At 43.2% G+C, this 19,748-nt stretch overlaps 1 protein-coding gene and 1 long non-coding RNA gene across 3 annotated transcripts; one reads left to right on the plus strand and one right to left on the minus strand.

Annotated features, from left to right (window-relative positions):
- Window positions 1–8,597: 8,597 nt before the first annotated feature.
- On the minus strand, window positions 8,598–13,559 carry LOC311521914. The gene is made up of 2 exons (XR_014711997.1): window positions 12,694–13,559; window positions 8,598–9,821 (listed from the first exon to the last, which is right to left on the minus strand). It is a non-coding gene; the product is annotated as an uncharacterized lncRNA (long non-coding RNA).
- Window positions 13,560–13,701: 142 nt separating this feature from the next.
- Window positions 13,702–18,769, plus strand: SRSF5 (serine and arginine rich splicing factor 5). 2 transcript variants are annotated; one of them, XM_084630632.1, is made up of 8 exons: window positions 13,704–13,856; window positions 14,549–14,700; window positions 15,461–15,531; window positions 15,726–15,824; window positions 16,108–16,177; window positions 17,365–17,438; window positions 17,731–17,841; window positions 18,002–18,769. In XM_084630632.1, the coding sequence occupies exons 2-8, from the start codon at window positions 14,575–14,577 to the stop codon at window positions 18,249–18,251; spliced, it is 801 nt and encodes a 266-aa protein (XP_084486758.1). In that variant the 5' UTR covers window positions 13,704–13,856; window positions 14,549–14,574; the 3' UTR covers window positions 18,252–18,769. The 2 variants fall into 2 exon arrangements, with proteins under 2 accessions (XP_084486759.1, XP_084486758.1); XM_084630633.1 differs by lacking the exons at window positions 17,731–17,841; window positions 18,002–18,769 and having other exon boundaries at window positions 13,702–13,856; window positions 16,440–17,377.
- Window positions 18,770–19,748: the final 979 nt, after the last annotated feature.

The following is a 19,748-nucleotide window of genomic DNA, read 5'->3' on the forward strand; positions in this document are numbered from 1 at the left end:
GGCAAGTCAGGTGACCTATGATAAATTCATTTCACAGCCCAGCAGAACAGGAGTTTGGGAGGCCAACATGTAGCTTAGGCAAAAGCATGGCCCACAGAGTAATACAGAACACAACAGTCATGTCCCAGTCTCATTTTAAGTGTGGAGATGGGGTCAATGGAGCTACCAGAACCAGTTCCAGCCTGCAATCCTTAATGTTGACCTAAACTGAAGCAGTGCAAGCTGGGCCCAGCAGCCTTGTAGGTCTTCTCTCAGTATTATTAAAGATGAGGGTGGCTGAAAACTGCTCTGTAGGTGAATTTTAGGTAAATTAAGTGCAGCTCCTCTTGGTAAATGGCCATGGTAGTTTTTATGGGGTCAGTGTTTGGGCATCCCCGTTTTTAAGGTTCTGAGATGACCTTGCCCAAAATGGGCTGCAAGAGACTATCAATGGCTGGCTGTAACACAAAACAAAAACATTTCTGCTGTGTATGAGAGAACAGTTGCAGGAGAAGGACCTGGGTTGCAGTACAGAGCTGTCATCCTCACAGACAGCTGATCTGGTGGCTTTATCATGGAGATTTGTCAGACATTACAGGAAATGGTGAACAGTGTAACAAAACCATGACTTCAGATGACTAGATTATTAGATAAACCATACCCAAGTGGAGAGCTGAAACAAGAACCCTGTGTCTGCAGTTCCATAGCCTTTGCCTCAACCACATAACCTACTGAAAAACGTACCTAGTGTTCTTTCACCTATACATCTCAAAGAGGTATCAGCATTAGCCCCATTAAACTTGGTCTAATAAAGTATAAAGATTTAAAGTCATCTATATCAAAGCACTATGCCCCAGTGGATGAGATATCGGTTACACAGGTTAGACCTCTGTTCCCAGCACTACCACAAACTTCACCTTTGCACATTACTTAAACACTGTGTTAATCAGTTAAACATGAAACTATGCAAAATTTCCCCTAGACAAAGAAAGCATTTTGGCAGGGACAGAAGGAGAAATTGTTTGAATACTAAATCAAAGTAACAGACAAATTAAAAAAAAACAGTTGACATTGAAAACTGCCTCTCACAAGACCTAATGAAAAAATTACCTAGGTTTTATATGTTGTCACGTAATGTTTAGGGGGGTTTTTTTGGTTGGGCAGATCAAGGGGTACTATGAAATGTTAGACACTCCAAAAATCATTCTTTCAATATCAAAACAAATGCATTAAATATAAACAAAAGTTCTGGAAAACAACTTTAACTCTGCTCCCATGGGAAGGGGCAAATGTGATGGAAGGAGGAAGTGATAGAAGTGTGGCATCTCTATGGGAACAGAATTAAGATTCTAATGTTAATGAGCAGTACAAAGCAGGCACAAGGAGTGCTGAGAATCTGGCTGTGTGTTCCAAATACACTGTTTGCATAACATGCTATACAAGTGTTGAAAAGGTGTAAAGGGAACCAAAGACCTCGCGTCAATCAAAACCAGATACTTCAAGCATCTGCCCACCATAGGGCTTCACAGGAGCTGTCTAGCCTAAACATTCTTAACATTAAAGGGCAAACCAATGGAAGACAGTTGGCAGTTTCTCAAAGACACATTATTAAGGGCATAAGAGCAAACTATCCCACTGCGTAGGAAAGATAGGAAGTATAGCAAGAGGCCATCCTGGCTTAAACAGGAGATCTTCAATGATCTAAAAATCAAAAAAGTCCTACAAAAAGTGGAAACTAGGTCAAATTACAAAGGATGAATATAAACAAATAACACACGTATGTAAGCACAAAATTAGAAAGGCCAAGGCACAAAACGAGATCAAACTAGCTAGATACATAAAGGGTAACAAGAAAACATTCCAGAAATACATTAGAAGAGCAAGACCAAGGACACGGTAGGCCCATTAGTCAATGAGGGGGGAAAAATAACAACAGAAAATGTGAAAATGGCAGAGGTGCTTAATGAATTATTTGTTTCAATTTTCACCAAGAAGGTTGGTGGCGATTGGATGTCTAACATAGTGAATGCCAGTGAAAATGAGGTAGGATCAGAAGAGGCTAAAATAGAACAAGTTAAAAATTACTTGGATAAATTAGATATCTTCAAATCACCAGGGCCTGATGAAATGCATCCTAGAATACTCAAGGAGCTCACTGAGGAGATATCTGAGCAATTATCTTTGAAAAGTCATGGAAGACGGGAGAGATTCCAGAAAACTGGAAAAGGGCAAATATAGCGCCCATCTATAAAAAGGGAAATAAGGACAACCCAGGGAATTACAGACCAGTCAGCTTAACTTCTGTACCCGGAAAGATAATGGAGCAAATAATTAAGCAATCAATTTGCAAACATCTAGAAGATAATAAGGTGATAAGTAACAGTCAGCATGGATTTGTGAAAAACAAATTGTGACAAACCAACCTGATAGCTTTCTTTGACAGGGTAACAAACCTTGTGGATGGGGGGAAGCGGTAGATGTGGTATGATCTTGATTTTAGTATGGCTTTTGATACTGTCCCACATGGCCTTATCATAAATAAACAAGGGAAATGCAACCTAGATAGAGCGACTATAACGTGGGTGCAAAACTGGCTGGAAAACCATTCCCAGAGAGTATTTAGCAGTGGTTCACAGACAGGTTGGAAGGGCATAACGAGTGGGGTCCCACAAGAATCAGTTCTGGGTCCGGTTCTGTTCAATATCTTCATCAATGATCTAGGTAATGGCATACAGAGTACACTTATAAAGTTTGTGGACAATACCAAGCTGGGAAGCGTTGCAAATGCTCTGCAGGATAGGATTAACATTCAGAATGATCTGAACAAACTGGAGAAATGGTTTGACGCAAATAGGATGAAATTCAATAACGACAAATGCAAAGTATTCCATTTAGGAAGAAACAATCAGCTGCACACATACCACATGGAAAATGACTGCCTAAGAAGGAGTACTGCGGAAAGGGATCTGGGGGTTATAGTGGACCACAAGCTAAATATGAGTCAACAGTGAAACGCTGTTGCAAAAGAAAGCAAACATCCTTCTGAGATGTACAAGCAGAAGTGTTGTAAGCAAGACATGAGCAGTAATTCTTCCACTCTACTCCATGCTGATTAGGCCTCAACTGGAGTATTGTGTCCAGTCCTGGGTGCCACATTTCAGGAAGCATGTGGACAAATGGGAGAGAATCATAGAATATCAGGGTTGGAAGGGACCCCAGAAGGTCATCTAGTCGAACCCCCTGCTCGAAGCAGGACCAATTCCCAGTTAAATCATCCCAGCCAGGGCTTTGTCAAGCCTGACCTTAAAAGCCTCTAAGGAAGGAGATTCTACCACCTCCCTAGGTAACGCATTCCAGTGTTTCACCACCCTCTTAGTGAAAAAGTTTTTGCTAATATCCAATCTAAACCTCCCCCACTGCAACTTGAGACCATTACTCCTCGTTCTGTCATCTGCTACCATTGAGAACAGTCTAGAGCCATCCTCTTTGGAACCCCCTTTCAGGTAGTTGAAAGCAGCTATCAAATCCCCCCTCATTCTTCTCTTCTGCAGGCTAAACAATCCCAGCTCCCTCAGCCTCTCCTCATAAGTCATGTGTTCCAGACCCCTAATCATTTTTGTTGCCCTTCGCTGGACTCTCTCCAATTTATCCACATCCTTCTTGTAGTGTGAGGCCCAAAACTGGACACAGTACTCCAGATGAGGCCTCAACAATGTCGAATAGAGGGGAACGATCACGTCCCTCGATCTGCTCGCTATGCCCCTACTTATACATCCCAAAATGCCATTGGCCTTCTTGGCAACAAGGGCACACTGCTGACTCATATCCAGCTTCTCATCCACTGTCACCCCTAGGTCCTTTTCCGCAGAACTGCTGCCTAGCCATTCGGTCCCTAGTCTGTAGCTGTGCATTGGGTTCTTCCGTCCTAAGTGCAGGACCCTGCACTTATCCTTATTGAACCTCATCAGATTTCTTTTGGCGCAATCCTCCAATTTGTCTAGGTCCTTCTGTATCCTATCCCTCCCCTCCAGCGTATCTACCACTCCTCCCAGTTTAGTATCATCCGCAAATTTGCTGAGAGTGCAATCCACACCATCCTCCAGATCATTTATGAAGATATTGAACAAAACCCCACTTGATACCGGCTGCCAACTAGACATGGAGCCATTGATCACTACCCGTTGAGCCCGACAATCTAGCCAGCTTTCTACCCACCTTATAGTGCATTCATCCAGCCCATACTTCCTTAACTTGCTGACAAGAATACTGTGGGAGACCGTGTCAAAAGCTTTGCTAAAGTCAAGAAACAAGTCCAGAGACGAGTGACAAAAATGACTAAAGGTCTGGAAAACATGACCTATGAGGGAAAACTGAAAAAACTGGGTTTGTTTAGTCTGGAAAAGAGGAGACATGACAACAGTTTTCAAATATGTAAAACGTTGTTACAAGGAGGAGGAAGAAAAATAGTTTTTCTTAACCTCTGAGGATAGGACAAGAAGCAATGGGCTTAAATTACAGCAGGGGAGGTTTAGATTGTGCATTAGGAAAAACTTCCTGTCAGGGTGGTTAAGCACTGGAATAAATTGCCTACGGAGGTTGTGGAACCTCCATCACTGGAGATTTTTAAGAGGACGTTAGACAAACGCCTGTCAGGAATGGTCTAGATAATTAGTCCTGCCACGAGTGCAGGGGACTGGTCTAGATGACCTCTCGAGGTCCCTTCAAGTTCTATGATTCTATGTCTACACCCATCCCACAGGGTCCTAGACCCTGAGCTCCACCCTGTGCCCAGAAGTCTACACAGCAATGAAACAACCCTGCAGCTGAGCCCTGCAAGTCCGAATTGGCTAGCACAGACCAGCCGTGTGTGTCTAGTTCCTGTGTAGACGTACCCTCCATTGCTATTTTGGGGAGACTTTACTGGTACTAGCAATGGCGGAAGTACAAGAGTAGCGCCATTAGCTGCTAGTATTTTAATCACTGTGACCTCTAGCCCAGTTCAAAGAATTTCTAGAAGACACACCTGTTAAAATATCAGTGGCTATAGGGTAAACTAGATCTCCCACCTTGACCTCTGCTAAGTTCAGTGGAGCTGTAGTGGTGATAGCAACAGTGGGAAATCCTAAGAAAAGAGTCCCGTGGAAACAAGACTTGTGAGATCCCTTATCACCTTATGTTTTAACACAGTACACGAGATAAGTTGGGGCATTTGAGCCAACTCATAAAACTTGTTCTTCTGGGGTTGGGGAAGGAGATTCTCAGCAGAGGTCCTCATCTCTGGAACTTGCTTCCTTGCTCAGTCTGACAAGGAGTTGTCTTAGCAGTGTTCACTTTTGCATTGTAGTTGTAGCTGTGTTGGTCTCAGGATATTAGAGAGACAAGATGGGTGAGGTAATATTTTTTTTATTGGACTAACTTCTGTTGGTGAAAGAGACAAGCCCTCTTTGAAGATGAGTTCTGTGAAGCTCAAAAGCTTGTCTCTCTCACCAACAGAAGTTGGTCCAATAAAAGATATTACCGCACCTACTTTGTTGTTGACTTTGACAGTTCATCTAGTGTATAGTTTGTGTCAGTAACTTAGACATGACAGTCTGCCCAGTGAATGCCAGAGCTGTGCAATATATAGTGCAAATACATTATTTTGCTGTTGTGAGCAATTACCTGTACTGCCCTGTATGGCAGAACCAGCCCTGCCCTATTTGTTTTGCCAGACAACTCTGAGCCATTCTTTACAAGAAGAAGATATAAACTCAACAGATGGGGACTGGCAACCCTTTTGGGCAACTTTTGCTACTGCCTTTTAATTTTGAGCAGCCAAAATTCTAATGTTTTTATTTTTATTTTCAAAAAATATGTATATCAAGAAAATGTAGCTGTTAGGATCCATAACCCTAAATAACTCTTATGTGGGACCAGCAAAAGATTGCTAAAGAACTGAACTTGTCTTTTTGTTGTTTTGGTTTTTTTCTGTTTTATTTTATATAATGAAGGCATGAAAAAATGGTTTTTAAAATATCTTTTACCTTAGAAATATCAGGAATGTAAGGTCTGCCTTTGTGCCTCACAACATGTTCTCTGTGAGCTCTTAAAAGAGTAAAGTTGCTGAAGCTTTAACAAAAGGACCCTTTGCCCATTAGCAATTTAATCTTATTTAGCTATTGAAGTTAAATACATTTAAACAAAAGAGAGTCTTAAATAACTGGATGAAATATATATTTCCCTCTCATTAACACGGCTTGCACCATCTTGGTCCTATAGATGATCTCATTTCACTTATTCTCCAGTTAGTCTTGCAAGGTAGACCACAGTATATTTCTTCTCTCTCTCTATCCTCCTGCATACTAGATACCATAGTATCTGAGTGCTTTGAAATATCTAATGGATTTTATCCTCACAACACCCAGGTCTCTTGAGTCCCAGTTCAATTATTTAACCACAGTACCATCCTCCCTTCCCCTAATGTAAAAATAAACAGGAAAAATCACTCTCCCAACCCAAATCACCTTTTTTTCCCCTTTACAAGTCACCTTTTAAAGAAATGCAGTAATCCTCTACAATGCTCCAGTTTATCTGAGTTTACTACTGTATGTTAAACCATTAATATGGATTCCCGTAGTTTTTTACTAGGGGAAGCTATTCTTCCCCATGTCAAATAGTGTCCCAGTGCCTAGTGACATAGTACATATTTTTTAATCTTTCAGATGTCTGAGGGTAGGGTTCATGTATCTCCCTTTAACTAGAGAAGGAGCACATTTTTATACCTATGTTAGCAGCACAGTACAGATTGGCAGTTTTGTCAGATCTGCCTGGTAACATGAATTCAGTTTTCTCTCAAGAAAAGCAGTCAAAGCTGGTAGCATAGGCACCGACTCCGTGGGTGCTCTGGAGCTGGAGCACCCACAGGGAAAGACTTGTGGGTGCTTTGCACCCACTGGCAGCCAAGCTACCCTCACCCCCTACCCCACCTCCTCCCCCTCCCTTGAGCACGGTGTGTCCCTTCTCCTCCGCCTACCTCCCAGGACTTCCTGTCCAGCCGCCACCAACCAATGTTGGCAGCATTAGCACACTCTGGGAGCGGGGGGAGGAGTGGGAACATGGCGCGCTCGGGCGGGGGGGGGGAGAAAAGGCAGGGTTGGGGCAGGGATTTGGGGAAGGAGTTGGAATGGGGCAGGATTGGATTTTTGTGTCCTAAGAGGCTTGTGCATATGTTGTTTAATTAGCTGGTGGCAACAGCTGGTTTTCTTTGTCAGCTCTTCCCGGAGGGGGAGGGGGTGAAAGGGCTTGAGGGTACCCCACAGGAAGAAATTCCCAAGTGCGCCTTCCTGGGTTCTCAAAGGGGTTTTTGCACTTGGGTGGTGGCAGCATCTACCCATCCAAGCTCAGGAAAAAGCTGTAACCTTGGGAGTTTAATACAAGACTGGAGTGACCAGTATAATTTTTAGAATCCTTGAGGGCCCCCACCTTCTGCACTCAAAGTGCCAGAGTAGGGAAATCAGCCTTGACACCATGTATTCAAAGCAAACCAGTATTTATTTTTGTATATCAATAGTGCTGTTCTTAAATCTAAAATCCAGACAAACTTGGAGAAGATCATAGAATAACATTATCAAGGGCTGGAGAGACTCACCCTCCTACACCCCAAACTCCTCACCCCCCACCAGAGTCCTCACCACCTCCCGTACCCCAAGCCCAATTTTGTGTGCATTCATGGCCCGCCATACAATTTCTATTCGCAGATGTGGCCCTCAGGCCAAAAAGTTTGCCCACCCCTGGGCTAACTGTATCTGCCCTACACTCAAACACGAAGCCTACACCATAAAAAGAACTCCACACCTATTTCATTTTACAACCCTTTCACCCTTTTGCCCAAGATGCCATTTAACACTATACATTCACTTACCATTCATTAATCTCACAGATCACACTCATCTCTCACCTAATGTCTGACAATCCCCATGGCAACAAGACCCCTGTACCCTGCTACTGACAATACCTATACACCACAGTTCTGAAATAAGGCATACTGAATCTCTCAGGGTACATATGCACCTCTTTCCTTTGATCATACACATTGATGTTAGCCCCCCAGATTGCCTTTCATAGCTCTGCCAAGATGCTTCACAAATTCCTACACCAGAGGTTCTCAAACTGTGGGTAGGGACCCCAAAGTGGGTTGCAACTGTTTTAATGGGGTTACCAGGGCTAGCATTAGACTTGCTGGGCCCAGGGGCAGGGGCTGAAGCCCGAGCCCCACCATCTGACACCAGAGCCAAAGCCCTTGTTGGCAAAGCTCAGGTTAGAGGGCCCCAGCCTGGGGCTGAAGCCCTAGGGCTTCGGCTTTGATCCCCCTGCCCGGGGTGGTGGGACTTGGGCAGGCTCAGGCTTCTGATCCCCCATCCTGGGGTCGTGCAGTAATTTTTGCTGTCAGTAGGGGGTTGCAGTGCAATGAAGTTAGAGAACTCCTAACCAGTGTATTCCCCAGGAATTGAAATTAGGGGTGGGTGGGGGGAGGTGTTTGAATTTCCTGGGGGGGTGGGGGGGTTGGGGTTGTCAGGGTCAATGAGGGGTGAGACCGTGAGAGTGAAGGTGGGCTGTATGGCACCATAGTAAAACTGAAAAAATGTTTCATGACCATTTATTAGATTTAACTCATGTTTCAAAATCACACAAATTAAAGTTGGCTACTCAAGCCTTCTATGAAGCACTATGCCTACATCCTTCTTGGTTTCTTGTTATAATTTTGCACAACTCTGTTAATGAATTTCTTGAATGTAATGCGTTCATCTTCGGTGACTTCTCGTGTGTCCGGTACTTCCATTCCTTCAATTGATATGCTTATTAGTTCATTCACATGATCAGGCAGAAGGCGACTACTTTCAGAACACAAAATTCTAGTCAATGATGAAAAACAACACTCAATTGTAGCTGTTGTGACTGGAAGTAGCAAGAGATGAATTCCTACTTCTTTCATCCCAGGAGACATAGCACAAAGATCAGGTCGAGCCACTAGTGATGATAAAAAAGAAGTTGAAGTCAAATCATTCATTCATTCATTGTATGATATTCCACTGTGTTCAAATTCTCTATTCTGTCCTGAGCACACGGCAGCCCCATTGCTGGTAGTGCCTCACTCCACTCAACTTTTGGTGTTTTATGGGACAGGCATCTGTAAGTCTGTGTATGTTTTCAGTTGTCTTATATACTTCTTGTCCTCTTCACTTAAGGATTATTTTAAGATCATAGAATATCAGGGTTGGAAGGGACCTCAGCCGATCATCTAGTCCAACCCCCTGCTCAAAGCAGGACCAATCCCCAATTTTTGCCCTAGATCCCTAAATGGCCCCCTCAAGGATTGAACTCACAAGCCTGGCTTTAGCAGGCCAATGCTCAAACCCCTGAGCTATCCCTCTATAAATGCCTTCATTAGTCAACTTCTGGACTGAAATTTTTGCTTCTTCCAGTACTTTTTCAACGGATAGCTCTCTGATTGATCCAAATGTAACTTCTATTGCTGGACAAAGATCTACTACTGTTGTAGTAGATGCCTGGATGGCATTGTTTAATGACCCAAGAGGTTTCAACAGTAGACTTACGAGGGAGAGAATGGAATAGTCTTTTCTGAATGTAGTAGCAAAAGTAATCCACCAGCCTCACTACTTAGATCCATTCCATCTTGGTAGATACTTTCCAAAGCCAGCAATAATGGCTGGTGGAATTTTAAGACAACAGCCAAGGATCGCTCATGAGAAAGCCAGCGGGTTTTCCCAGGTTGGACTAATTTGAACTCCAGTCCCAGTGTATCTTCTATATTTTCCAAGATATTCAGTCTTTTTGGACTCTTGCTGAAAAAAAAATATAATGAAGACATTAAATTTATAACTTTTTAATGTCTTCAGAAGATTCTGCAGCTCGTACTAGTGCCAGTTGGAGTAGATGGCCTCTGCAGTGTGTATAGGAGAGATCAGAGTTACACTTTTCTCTGAGCAAAGCTTATACTCCACCACATCTTCCAGAGAAGTTTGCAGCTCCAACAAATGCACAAGCAGCCATCAGTTTGGGGTCCAACTGACAAGCATTTAACTCTAAGATGTGGGTTGTAATAGATGCAGCCGACGTGTCTTCTATAACTTGAACATCTAGGAATGCATCTACCGGCCTACCCGACATCAAGAAAAGTTATGGTTATGGTAACAGTGTTTTGTTAGTCCAACAGGTTTAAATATATCAGTTCTAAACCAATATAGTTATACCAGCTATACCAAAACTGTGTGTAGGCCAGCCCTAAGACACAATTCCATGCTGCTCAGACTGTATAGGAAATTGCATCTTGATTTTTTTCGGAACACAAGACCTTGGGTGTTGGAGGGCACAGATAAAAATAGACACCACCTATGCATGTGAAAGTCCCTCTCCGCTATGCAAGTAGTTCTGCTTTGCTAACATTTGTATGGTAACAGTGTTTTATTAGTCCAGCTGGTTTAAAAATGGTTCTTGTAATCATAACCACAGTTTAAACACAGTTTGTCTGGGCTGTGTAGTGGAAGCATGATCACTTTAGTACTGTGTTTAACGTTTCTCTAAAATTAGCACACAAAACTACAGATAGTTAAGGCTGTGGCAGGACACAGTCTATCAACCCAAAACCTTAAAAGCACAGAATTTAGGGACTATCTACACTAGAAATGCTAGTGGTGCAGCTGGAGCTACAGTGCTGTAGCACCTCAGTATAGACACTACCTACACCAATGAGAGGGGTTCTCCCGTCAGTGTAGGTAATTCAACTCCCTGAGGTGGTAGGTAGGTTAATGGAAAAATTGTTCCATCAACTTAGCATTCACTATCTACACTGGGTCTTAGGTTGGATGAATTATGTCACTCAGGGGTATGGATTTTTCACACCCTGAAAGACATAGTTAGGTGGATCTAATTTTCCAGTGTTGACTCTAAGGTGTTAAAGGGAAAGCTTTGCACGTTCCTTTCCACCTTCACTACTATTACACTGTTGATAATGCTCTCCCAACATTCCCTTTGCTTCCATCTCCAACAGATACCAAAAAGCATTATATACGCCCAACTTCATCAAACTTGTAGTCTAAGGCAAAACCTGAACAGTGACCTCATATGCTTATCAACTGTCACACATTCCATGTCTTTGGGAAGTTATTCTCCATTAACACTGCTGAGGTCACTATTATTATGGGTTGAGTTAAACCTAGTTATGCATTGGGTTAAACCTCACTGAAACTTGTGTGAATGAGCCATCCACTGAAGACAGCTGTCAGAGACAATTAAGGAACCAGGAGGTTGCCAAAATAGCATGCACTAAACAAGGCTGGCTTGTTTTTATGAAGTTGGGTGGCAGTTTTCATGCAGTCGTGCTCGCAGGTTTTTTCCCCTTGTCTCTGGAGCTGCTCTTTTTTCTTAGACTATGATCCCTATTAAGGTTTGCCCTAAACAGCAAGTTTGATTAAGCTGATGTTAGTTTCTCATTTGATCTCCACCTCACAGCAAATTTTTCATCAAATTAAAATCTAGAAGTTTAGCTTTGTGCACATATTTTCTACGATGGCTAAAGAGTTATAAAATGTTCTGTAGACAAACACTATCAATTTATATCTAACTTACCAGAAATCCAAACAGTAACTGGCAATGTGGATAAAGGACTAATGCAGAGGGTTTTAGATTTCTTGCAAAATGAATAAAAAAGTGGGAAATCCAGTGAAAAATTGCCAGGATTGATTCTTAAACATACTATGCTCTGTATCAATTCATTTTTCATCAAATACCATGAAAAATTCAAAGAGCGTGCGAAGGTTATATTCTGTGTTTTAATTTTTGCCATTTCAGTAACACTTTTAAAACAAGAACTTCATTATTGCTCTCACCAGTGGAAGTACACCAGTGGTAACAATGGAGTCTAGTACACAGAGATTAGGGAAAAAGGACAAAGTATGAACAGAGGAAAACAGGAATGCAGAAAAGAAGGAAAGAAAGGTATGGAAAAACAAAGAAAAGAGAGGAATGTGAAGAGACAGGAAAAAGATGGAATAATGAAGAAAAACATGTTTTTCAGGGAATTCAAACATGTTTCTGCTTCTGTTTCCAGCACCATCAAAAAGAAGTGAGTTCTGCCTAACATGTCCACGTAGTCTTAGTTTTTACTCCTATCTTTCAAGGTTTATCCAAGAGTTAAAGGGCCCATCTCATCATGGCAGTCTCATATTTTAGCTTCTCACATCCCCTCACCAAAACCTCCTCCCCTCTCCCACAATTAATTCAGTTCAAATTAGAAGAAACAACCAAACTGCATTATTTTTGTAACTCCCAGATTTCTTTCACTTTTAGAACCCAGTAGGCCATTTGTTATCTTGACTGCAGCCTTCCTCTGGAACCAAACTAAATAAAACAATCCTAGGCCAAATTAATCTCTAAAATCAACAGAGCTAAATCAGGGCTGAAGTTGGCCTATGTCTTTAGTCTGTCACTATTTGCTTGGTTCTGAATTAACCTTAATTATTTAGATCTCTGGTCTATTTTTATTGTTTTAATAAGCTGGTGGGCAAGAGCACACTGCTTTTCAGTTCCTGCAAGCCTCTGCTCACTTCTGTCAGGGTCCTGAATATGAGATGCTCAACAGAGGTGCAGTTCTTAATTGATATATCATTAGATAGATAGCCAATATTTTGTTAACCCTTCTTGCTATTAGCTTAGCACCTTATTTCAGATTCAGGTACGCTGCTGTGCTAGGAAGCATGATGAAAACAGAGTTGTTTGTATTCCACCGCAGCCCCAAGATGGCTTCCTGGATGATGCAATGTTTAACCCTTTCTGTTCCAGACTTTATGATGTCAGGCCAGTTTTTTACAGCCCTTTCTCTCTCGCGCGCGCACACACACAGAGACAGCTTCAAGTTACTGCTGATGTCTGTAAAGGATCTTGCGAAATAAACGCTCTTTTTAAAGTGCCGGCTGGTCCTGACCTTTGTGTGCTAGAACAACACTGGATTTGAGGAGTTGGTCAGCGGCAGCTTCACCACCATGCTGCACTGAACAGACGTTGGTCCAATAAGAAGATATGACCTCGTCCCCCCACTCTCTCTCCTCCACCAGCAGTGGGGCCAGCCTGGAGGCAGGAAGTTTGGGAGCGGGGAAATATCACGAAGGGAGGACCCAGGGCAGCCGGAAGATTTCACCACCCGCGAGGGCTTCCCCAAGCTGGGAAAGAGGGAGATTTTCGCCTGACTCATGTGCCAACCGTGCGGGGAGTCCCGGGCTCGCTACCGCGCTACGAATACGGAGGCTGCGCTGGCATTGATGGGCCCCCGCCGCGCTCCAGCGGCCTCCAGCCCGCAGGCTCCTCCAGGCCCTGGAGTGAGTCACGGTGTCAAAACGCACGTGACCCAGCAACTGCCTCCGGGGGTGGGGTGGGCACTGCACCGGGCCGGCGGTACGGGAGGTGTAAAGAAATGGGGGGACTGGATGTGCCCGTCCCGAGTTGCTCTCCGCGGGCCTGGCGCCGCCCCACGGCTCTACGGTGCCCAGCGCCTCAGCCCCCCGACTAACAGCCAGGGCCGCGCCGGGCCCGTATCGCGAGACTCAGGGACACCTGGACAAGCCCCGCCTACCCGGTGACCTAGCTTCTCTCTGCCACGAGGGGCCCCATCCCCCCTCTCCTCTCCACCCATGGGGGAGCCGGAGATGGGTCACGTGACGCCAACGTCACGTGCTAGCAGCCTCCATTTTGTGGCGCAGTTACGCAGCGCACTCGCCAGTCGGGAGCTAGACGCCGCAGGGGGAAGATCGGGCGAGTAGTTACTGATCATCCAACCCGCGCACCCGTCTGGCCTTGGCACGCACCGCGAGACCATCGTAGCGCAGGTTGGCGAGGGGCTAGCGGGCCACACGACGGACAGGAGAGAAGGGAGCTGAGACAGGAAATTGCGGGGAACGCGGGACGGGGCTGGGGAAGACCGGGGTGGGGAGGAGGAGCAGCGCTACTCGGGGAGGCGGTCTCTGGTCTGTGGGAGTGAAGTGGGGGAAGGGCTTGGTGCTGCTGTCGCTTTCTCGCTGCTACTTAACTCTACCCTTTGGGAGCTGGGCGCTAGTCCCTTGGCGGGGGTGCTTATCGTTGCTGTTCTCTTTGGGCGCGGCTCGGGCGGCCATTTTGTGGAATGGAAATGGCGGCGTCTACTGCCTTCTCCTCTAACTTGGGAACTCTTTGCGCATGTGCGGGTCGCTGAGCTCCGCAGAAAAGTCACCCGAGCGTGGGGCGGGAGCGCGCTTGGCTCGTCCTCATTGGTGCAGGGAGGGGTGGTGTTTGTCTTGGCTCGTTCTCATTGGGGCTGAGCGGGAGGGGCGGGGCTCGCCGGTGCGATGTTCTCGGAGTTTCTAGACTGCGGCACAGGGCTGGCGGCTGCGCAGTGAGGGTGGGGTGGGCGTTGCGTGGCGCTGCGCGGCGGGGGAGAGGCGGACAAAAGCTGACTGAGGTGGGGGGATGTCGGGCCCCTGATCCCCGTGACCGCTGCAGTTGACGCCTGGCGCGGCTGATAGTCGCCTTGCTTCTCTTACAGCCGATTTAATCGTGATTAACGACACTATGAGCGGCTGCCGCGTATTCATCGGGAGGCTGAACCCTGCAGCCAGGGAGAAGGATGTGGAACGATTCTTCAAGGGATACGGACGCATCCGGGATATTGATCTGAAAAGGGGCTTCGGATTTGTGGTAAGAGCTGTTGCCGCAAAACTCAACTCCCTGCAGAGGTTGTTGCGTGCCTTCAGTAGCTTGTAATGTCTCTGAAATATACCTGCTCTACCTCATAGGTGAGAGTGAAATAGGCAGATTCATCCCTTGGGTAAGGACTGACCTAATTTATGTCCGTGTTTGCTTTCCGTTGTAGTGGGATAAAACATGTAATTTTTCTTTTTATTTGGGGTTGGTGGAAGTTGGGGTAACAGATTTTGCTTGTCTGGGTTGAGCGTTTATGGTGCAATGTAAACATGCTGGAATGCAGCCTGTAAGCTTCCATTTCCATTAAAATTTTTGTCTAAAAATTAAGATTTCTACTAGTAATGCAATGTGTTGTAGTAATTTTTGCTGTAGTTTAAGATTTGTATACATTTTAAAGCACTGCAGTGGTTCAGTGAGGATACCATCTATGCCAACTGCAGGGCTTCTGTCAGTGTAGGTAATCCACCTCCCTAAAAGTTGGTAGGTCGGTCAGTCTCCTGTCAACCTAGCCCTGCTTACACTGCAACCTAGCTCTGGTTTAACTGCATGCTTAGAGGTATAGATTTTTCACACCTCTCAGTGGTGAAGTTACACCAGCCTAATTTCTTAGTGTAGGCTAAGATTTAGTTTCATAAACTGGAGAGCTGCTTTTAATGCTTTCTTTTATAAGGCTGTAGTAGTCTAATAACTAGGCAGTTTGCATATGTTTTTCTATTAAATGTAGTATCAAAGATGGTGTTTTCTTATGAATTAGGAATTTGAGGATCCAAGGGATGCAGATGATGCAGTCTATGAACTGGATGGAAAGGAGCTCTGCAGTGAGAGGTAAATGTCTTGATACTAGTAGCATCCAGTATGCTGTTTCATATGCACCTTTAAAACAGTTTGATTTACTCATCTAGTTTTATTTTAAACTTATACTCCATATAAAATGTGAATATCCGTTCTCTTGTATTTCTCATTAACAAAAGCTTGTCACAAAGGGTACACAAGTGAAATGGAGTCCTGTTTTCTTTCAGGGTTACAATTGAACATGCACGGGCCCGTTCCAGAGGTGGCAGAGGCAGAGGGCGATATTCTGATCGCTTTAGTAGCCGCCGTCCACGTAATGACAGGAGGTATGTATAGTTGAGTAGTCTTAATGTATATGATCCAGTTAAGTGTGTCATACTACCATCTGACTGACACCCCCCCTCCCCCCCGTACTTCAATTGATATAGCAGTGCCAAAGGTAGTTACTACATGAAATAGGCATGTTCTGCTTATTTTATGGAAGGTTACTTTGTAACTTATATTTTTAAATCCTGGACCATCTTTTTTCATTGGTCTTGCAAAACTTAGTGAAATTGTAGTGTCCTTAACTTGAAATACTGAAGATGACACTAAATATTTTCCACACAGAAATGCCCCACCTGTACGAACAGAAAACCGTCTGATAGTAGAGAATCTGTCTTCCCGAGTCAGCTGGCAGGTTTGTTAAAACATAATTAACTATTTTGATTTCATTTAATAGGTATGTAATGTAAAATTATATTTTAATAAAAATATAATAATAAAATATATTTGAAAACATTATTATTAATGTTAGTTTAAATAACATAACTTAGGTATTTTCAAATTAATGTAATATGTAAATACTCAGTGTAAATATTTGAGGAAATTTATAAATATATATATATTTTTTTCTTGTTCAAAATCAATTTTAACCACATATTAAACCCTTTATTTGCCAGCCTATCTGTGTCGTTGGCCTTATGACGAGGAGTGCCTGTGGGTTATCCTAATCGTTGTCTTGGTCACTCTTGGTTGGGCCTGGTTGACTTTTCCAGTCAGCTCCTACAATGTAGCAGTTGGCCACCTCTAGATCTGTGTTTGCTGGTCTAGACGTAATCGATGCACTTCCTTAAAGTGCCAGTTTGCAGCGATCCCAGAGAGTTAACGAGATCTGATCCTTAAGTTGAGAGCTGTTCCTCCTGTAACGCTTCCGAATAAGAGGTCCTGGTCGAAAAGAGTTGAAAGATACGAAATTAGGTGGTCGGTCGTTGGAATCCTGATCGCAGTAAAGTGGTCCTTGGTAACTCCACAAGAGTAGAAAATGTCTGCATCCGTCAGTAGTCTGCTAATAGGGAGGGCTGTGCGATTAAAGGCTTCCATCGACTGGGTAGTGTTCTTCAAATGGGTGGCGAAGAGCCAGTCGGGCATATATCATGACGGTATCTTCGATCGCTTAATGCAGTTTGCTGCTTGGCTAGCCTAGGGAAATTTTAATGAAGGTAAAGTAAACTATATTTTTATGACATATGGGGCACAAAATAACTGGTGTATTGTAAACATTCTGTATGAACATAAGGCTTATTCTATTGCAGTATCTTTTTACACTTCAAAAATATGTAGGTAATATGCACTCAGCTCCATATATAGACTAATACTTTCTTTTAATGTTAAAACTATCAGCATTTTGCTTTAAGCAAATGTGCTATTTTCATTTATTTCGTGCCCTGATGTAGATATTTCAATTTTGATAGAATACAAGTATGGCAAGTGCCATGTTTGTAATTTTATCTAACATCTTCTCTTTCAGTAGTCATGTTCTTACCTTTTTTATATATGTAAACATTAGTTCTGTTTCTTTGCATAACAAATTTGGTCTCGTGTTAGGATCTCAAAGACTTCATGAGACAAGCTGGGGAAGTAACCTTTGCAGATGCACACAGGCCTAAGCTAAATGAAGGGTAAGTATCTGGAACTGTTGTCAAACTTGTTGAGCATTCATTACTAGATTCAGATATTTCTAAACACTGAATGTAGTTTCAGCACTCTTAAGGGGTGCCCACAGCTTGAGTTGAAACATAGCCCCATCGGATTTTAGCAAAAGCAAATGAGTGCTATTTGAGGGAGAAAAACATTAATTCGCTGTTCAGTTACTGACATGAATGAGCTAGCAATACTTTAAGATCTGTCACATGGGCTAGGTAATTCCTGTCACTTAATGTGAATCATGGTGGTTTTTTTTCTTTTTTAAAGGGTGGTTGAGTTTGCCTCTTACAGTGACTTAAAGAATGCTATTGAAAAACTCTCTGGCAAAGAAATCAATGGAAGGAAAATTAAACTAATTGAAGGCAGCAAAAGACACAGGTATGAGTTTGTTTATTAAATCTCCAAATGATGCTGAAGTACAGACTGAAATTTCCTTGTGAACACTCCTCTCCTTGACAAAGCATTCAGAATTTTACATTGCTATTAGCTACTACGTATTGACATAGGAGTATAACATCGATTTGTATAACTTCATTAGTAGGTCCAGAAGCCGGTCTCGTTCCCGTAGCAGGAGCTCATCCAGGTCTCGCAGCCGTTCTCGTTCCCGAAGCCGCAAGTCTTACACCAGGTCCAGGAGTAGGAGCCGTAGCAAGTCTCGTTCAGTTAGTAGGTCTCCAATGCCTGAGAAGAGCCAGAAACGAGGTTCTTCTAGTAGATCAAAATCTCCAGCATCTGTGGATCGGCAGAGGTCTCGGTCAAGGTCCAGATCTGTTGACAGTGGAAATTGAACTATATAAGTAACATGCTTGAAGGCCTTTTTTAAAGCATACTTGCTAAAAACTTGTGGTAAGTATGTGGTGGTTTTTCTGTGGGGAAGGGTTTGGATGTGGGGGAGGGACAAAAAACTTTGTAGATATGGACCACAGCGGGGTATGAATTAAATGTATCGTCTTTTGATAATCTTTTTCTTTCTTGCTCACATTTTTGTGGATGTCAAGTGTATAGTTTTGTGTACATGGGCAGAGCTCTTTATAACTAAAGCTAATCTCTCTATTTTTTTTGTACTCAAAAAAAAAAAAATCACCTGAACGTTTTAGTTCCCAGTGTATTCAAACATGTGAATGGTAATTCAAGATTAGTTTAATGTCTTCAATTAAACTAGTAGCTTTAGACATTTAAGAGCTCTACATATGTGCTGTACATAAAGCTTTATATCAGAGGGTTTTTTGTGCTTCAGTTGTTTCCGTTGAGTCAGCAAAATAGACTACACTGTTCAAGATTGATAATAAAACCTTAATTTTAAAAATTGTCTCATTTCATTTAACATGCGTTTTCACTCAACACTTGAAAAGAACCCAAAACATCTATATGCTGTTCAGGTCTCCTAATCACACAACTCATTTAAAAAAATTCACTTTTTGTCTCACAGGCAGCAGCTTGTGGGGGAGATTTTGTGTAGCTCCCCTGTGTTGGAGTAGAAGTAGAAACAAGCAGACTCATAATAAGGAAATGGTTTTTGTCCTCTACCTAACACTTGATAGTGCATACCTTCAAGGAACAGGTGGTCATGAGTAAGCACAATTAAATGGATCTGAAGAAAGGAAATCAAGTGTGACTATAACAACATTGGGAATCATTAGAAAAGAGATTAGACACAAAAATTGTCTCTATATAAAATCCAGGGTATATCTACATCAAATACTACGTGCTCATGTGGTCGTCCCAGCTCCAAGATATCTATTCCTATATATCAAAAGGGGCAACAAAATGATTAGGGAAGAGCTCAGGGCTTCGGCGCAATTAATAAGACTGGGACTCTTCAGTTGTGACAGATGACTTCAGGGGGATGTGTTAGAGAGAGATAAAATCATGACTGGTGTAGCAGTTTTCAGACTAACAGCTGTGTTAGTCTGTATTTGCACAAAAGAAAAGAAGTACTTGTGGCACCTTAAAGACTAACCAATTTATTTGAGCATAAGCTTTTGTGCGCTACAGCTGTAGCTCACGAAGGCTTATGCTCAAATAAATTGGTTAGTTAGTCTCTAAGGTGGAGCAGTGTTCCTCATAACGCAACTCTTAGAACTCACTAAATGAATAGGCAGCAGATTTAAAATAAGGAAGTATTTCTTCATACAACACATGGTGTGGAACTCTGCCAGAAAATGTTTTGAAGGCCAAGACTGACAGGGCTCTCAAAAAAACGAGATCAGTTCCTTTAGGATAGGTCCATCGATAGCTATTAACTGGGCTGGGCAGGGATTGTAGCCTCTGCCAGAAGCTGGGAA

Source organism: Lepidochelys olivacea (genome assembly GCF_965140295.1).
Source record: "Lepidochelys olivacea isolate rLepOli2 genome assembly, chromosome: 6".
Classification (NCBI taxonomy): domain Eukaryota; kingdom Metazoa; phylum Chordata; order Testudines; family Cheloniidae; genus Lepidochelys; species Lepidochelys olivacea.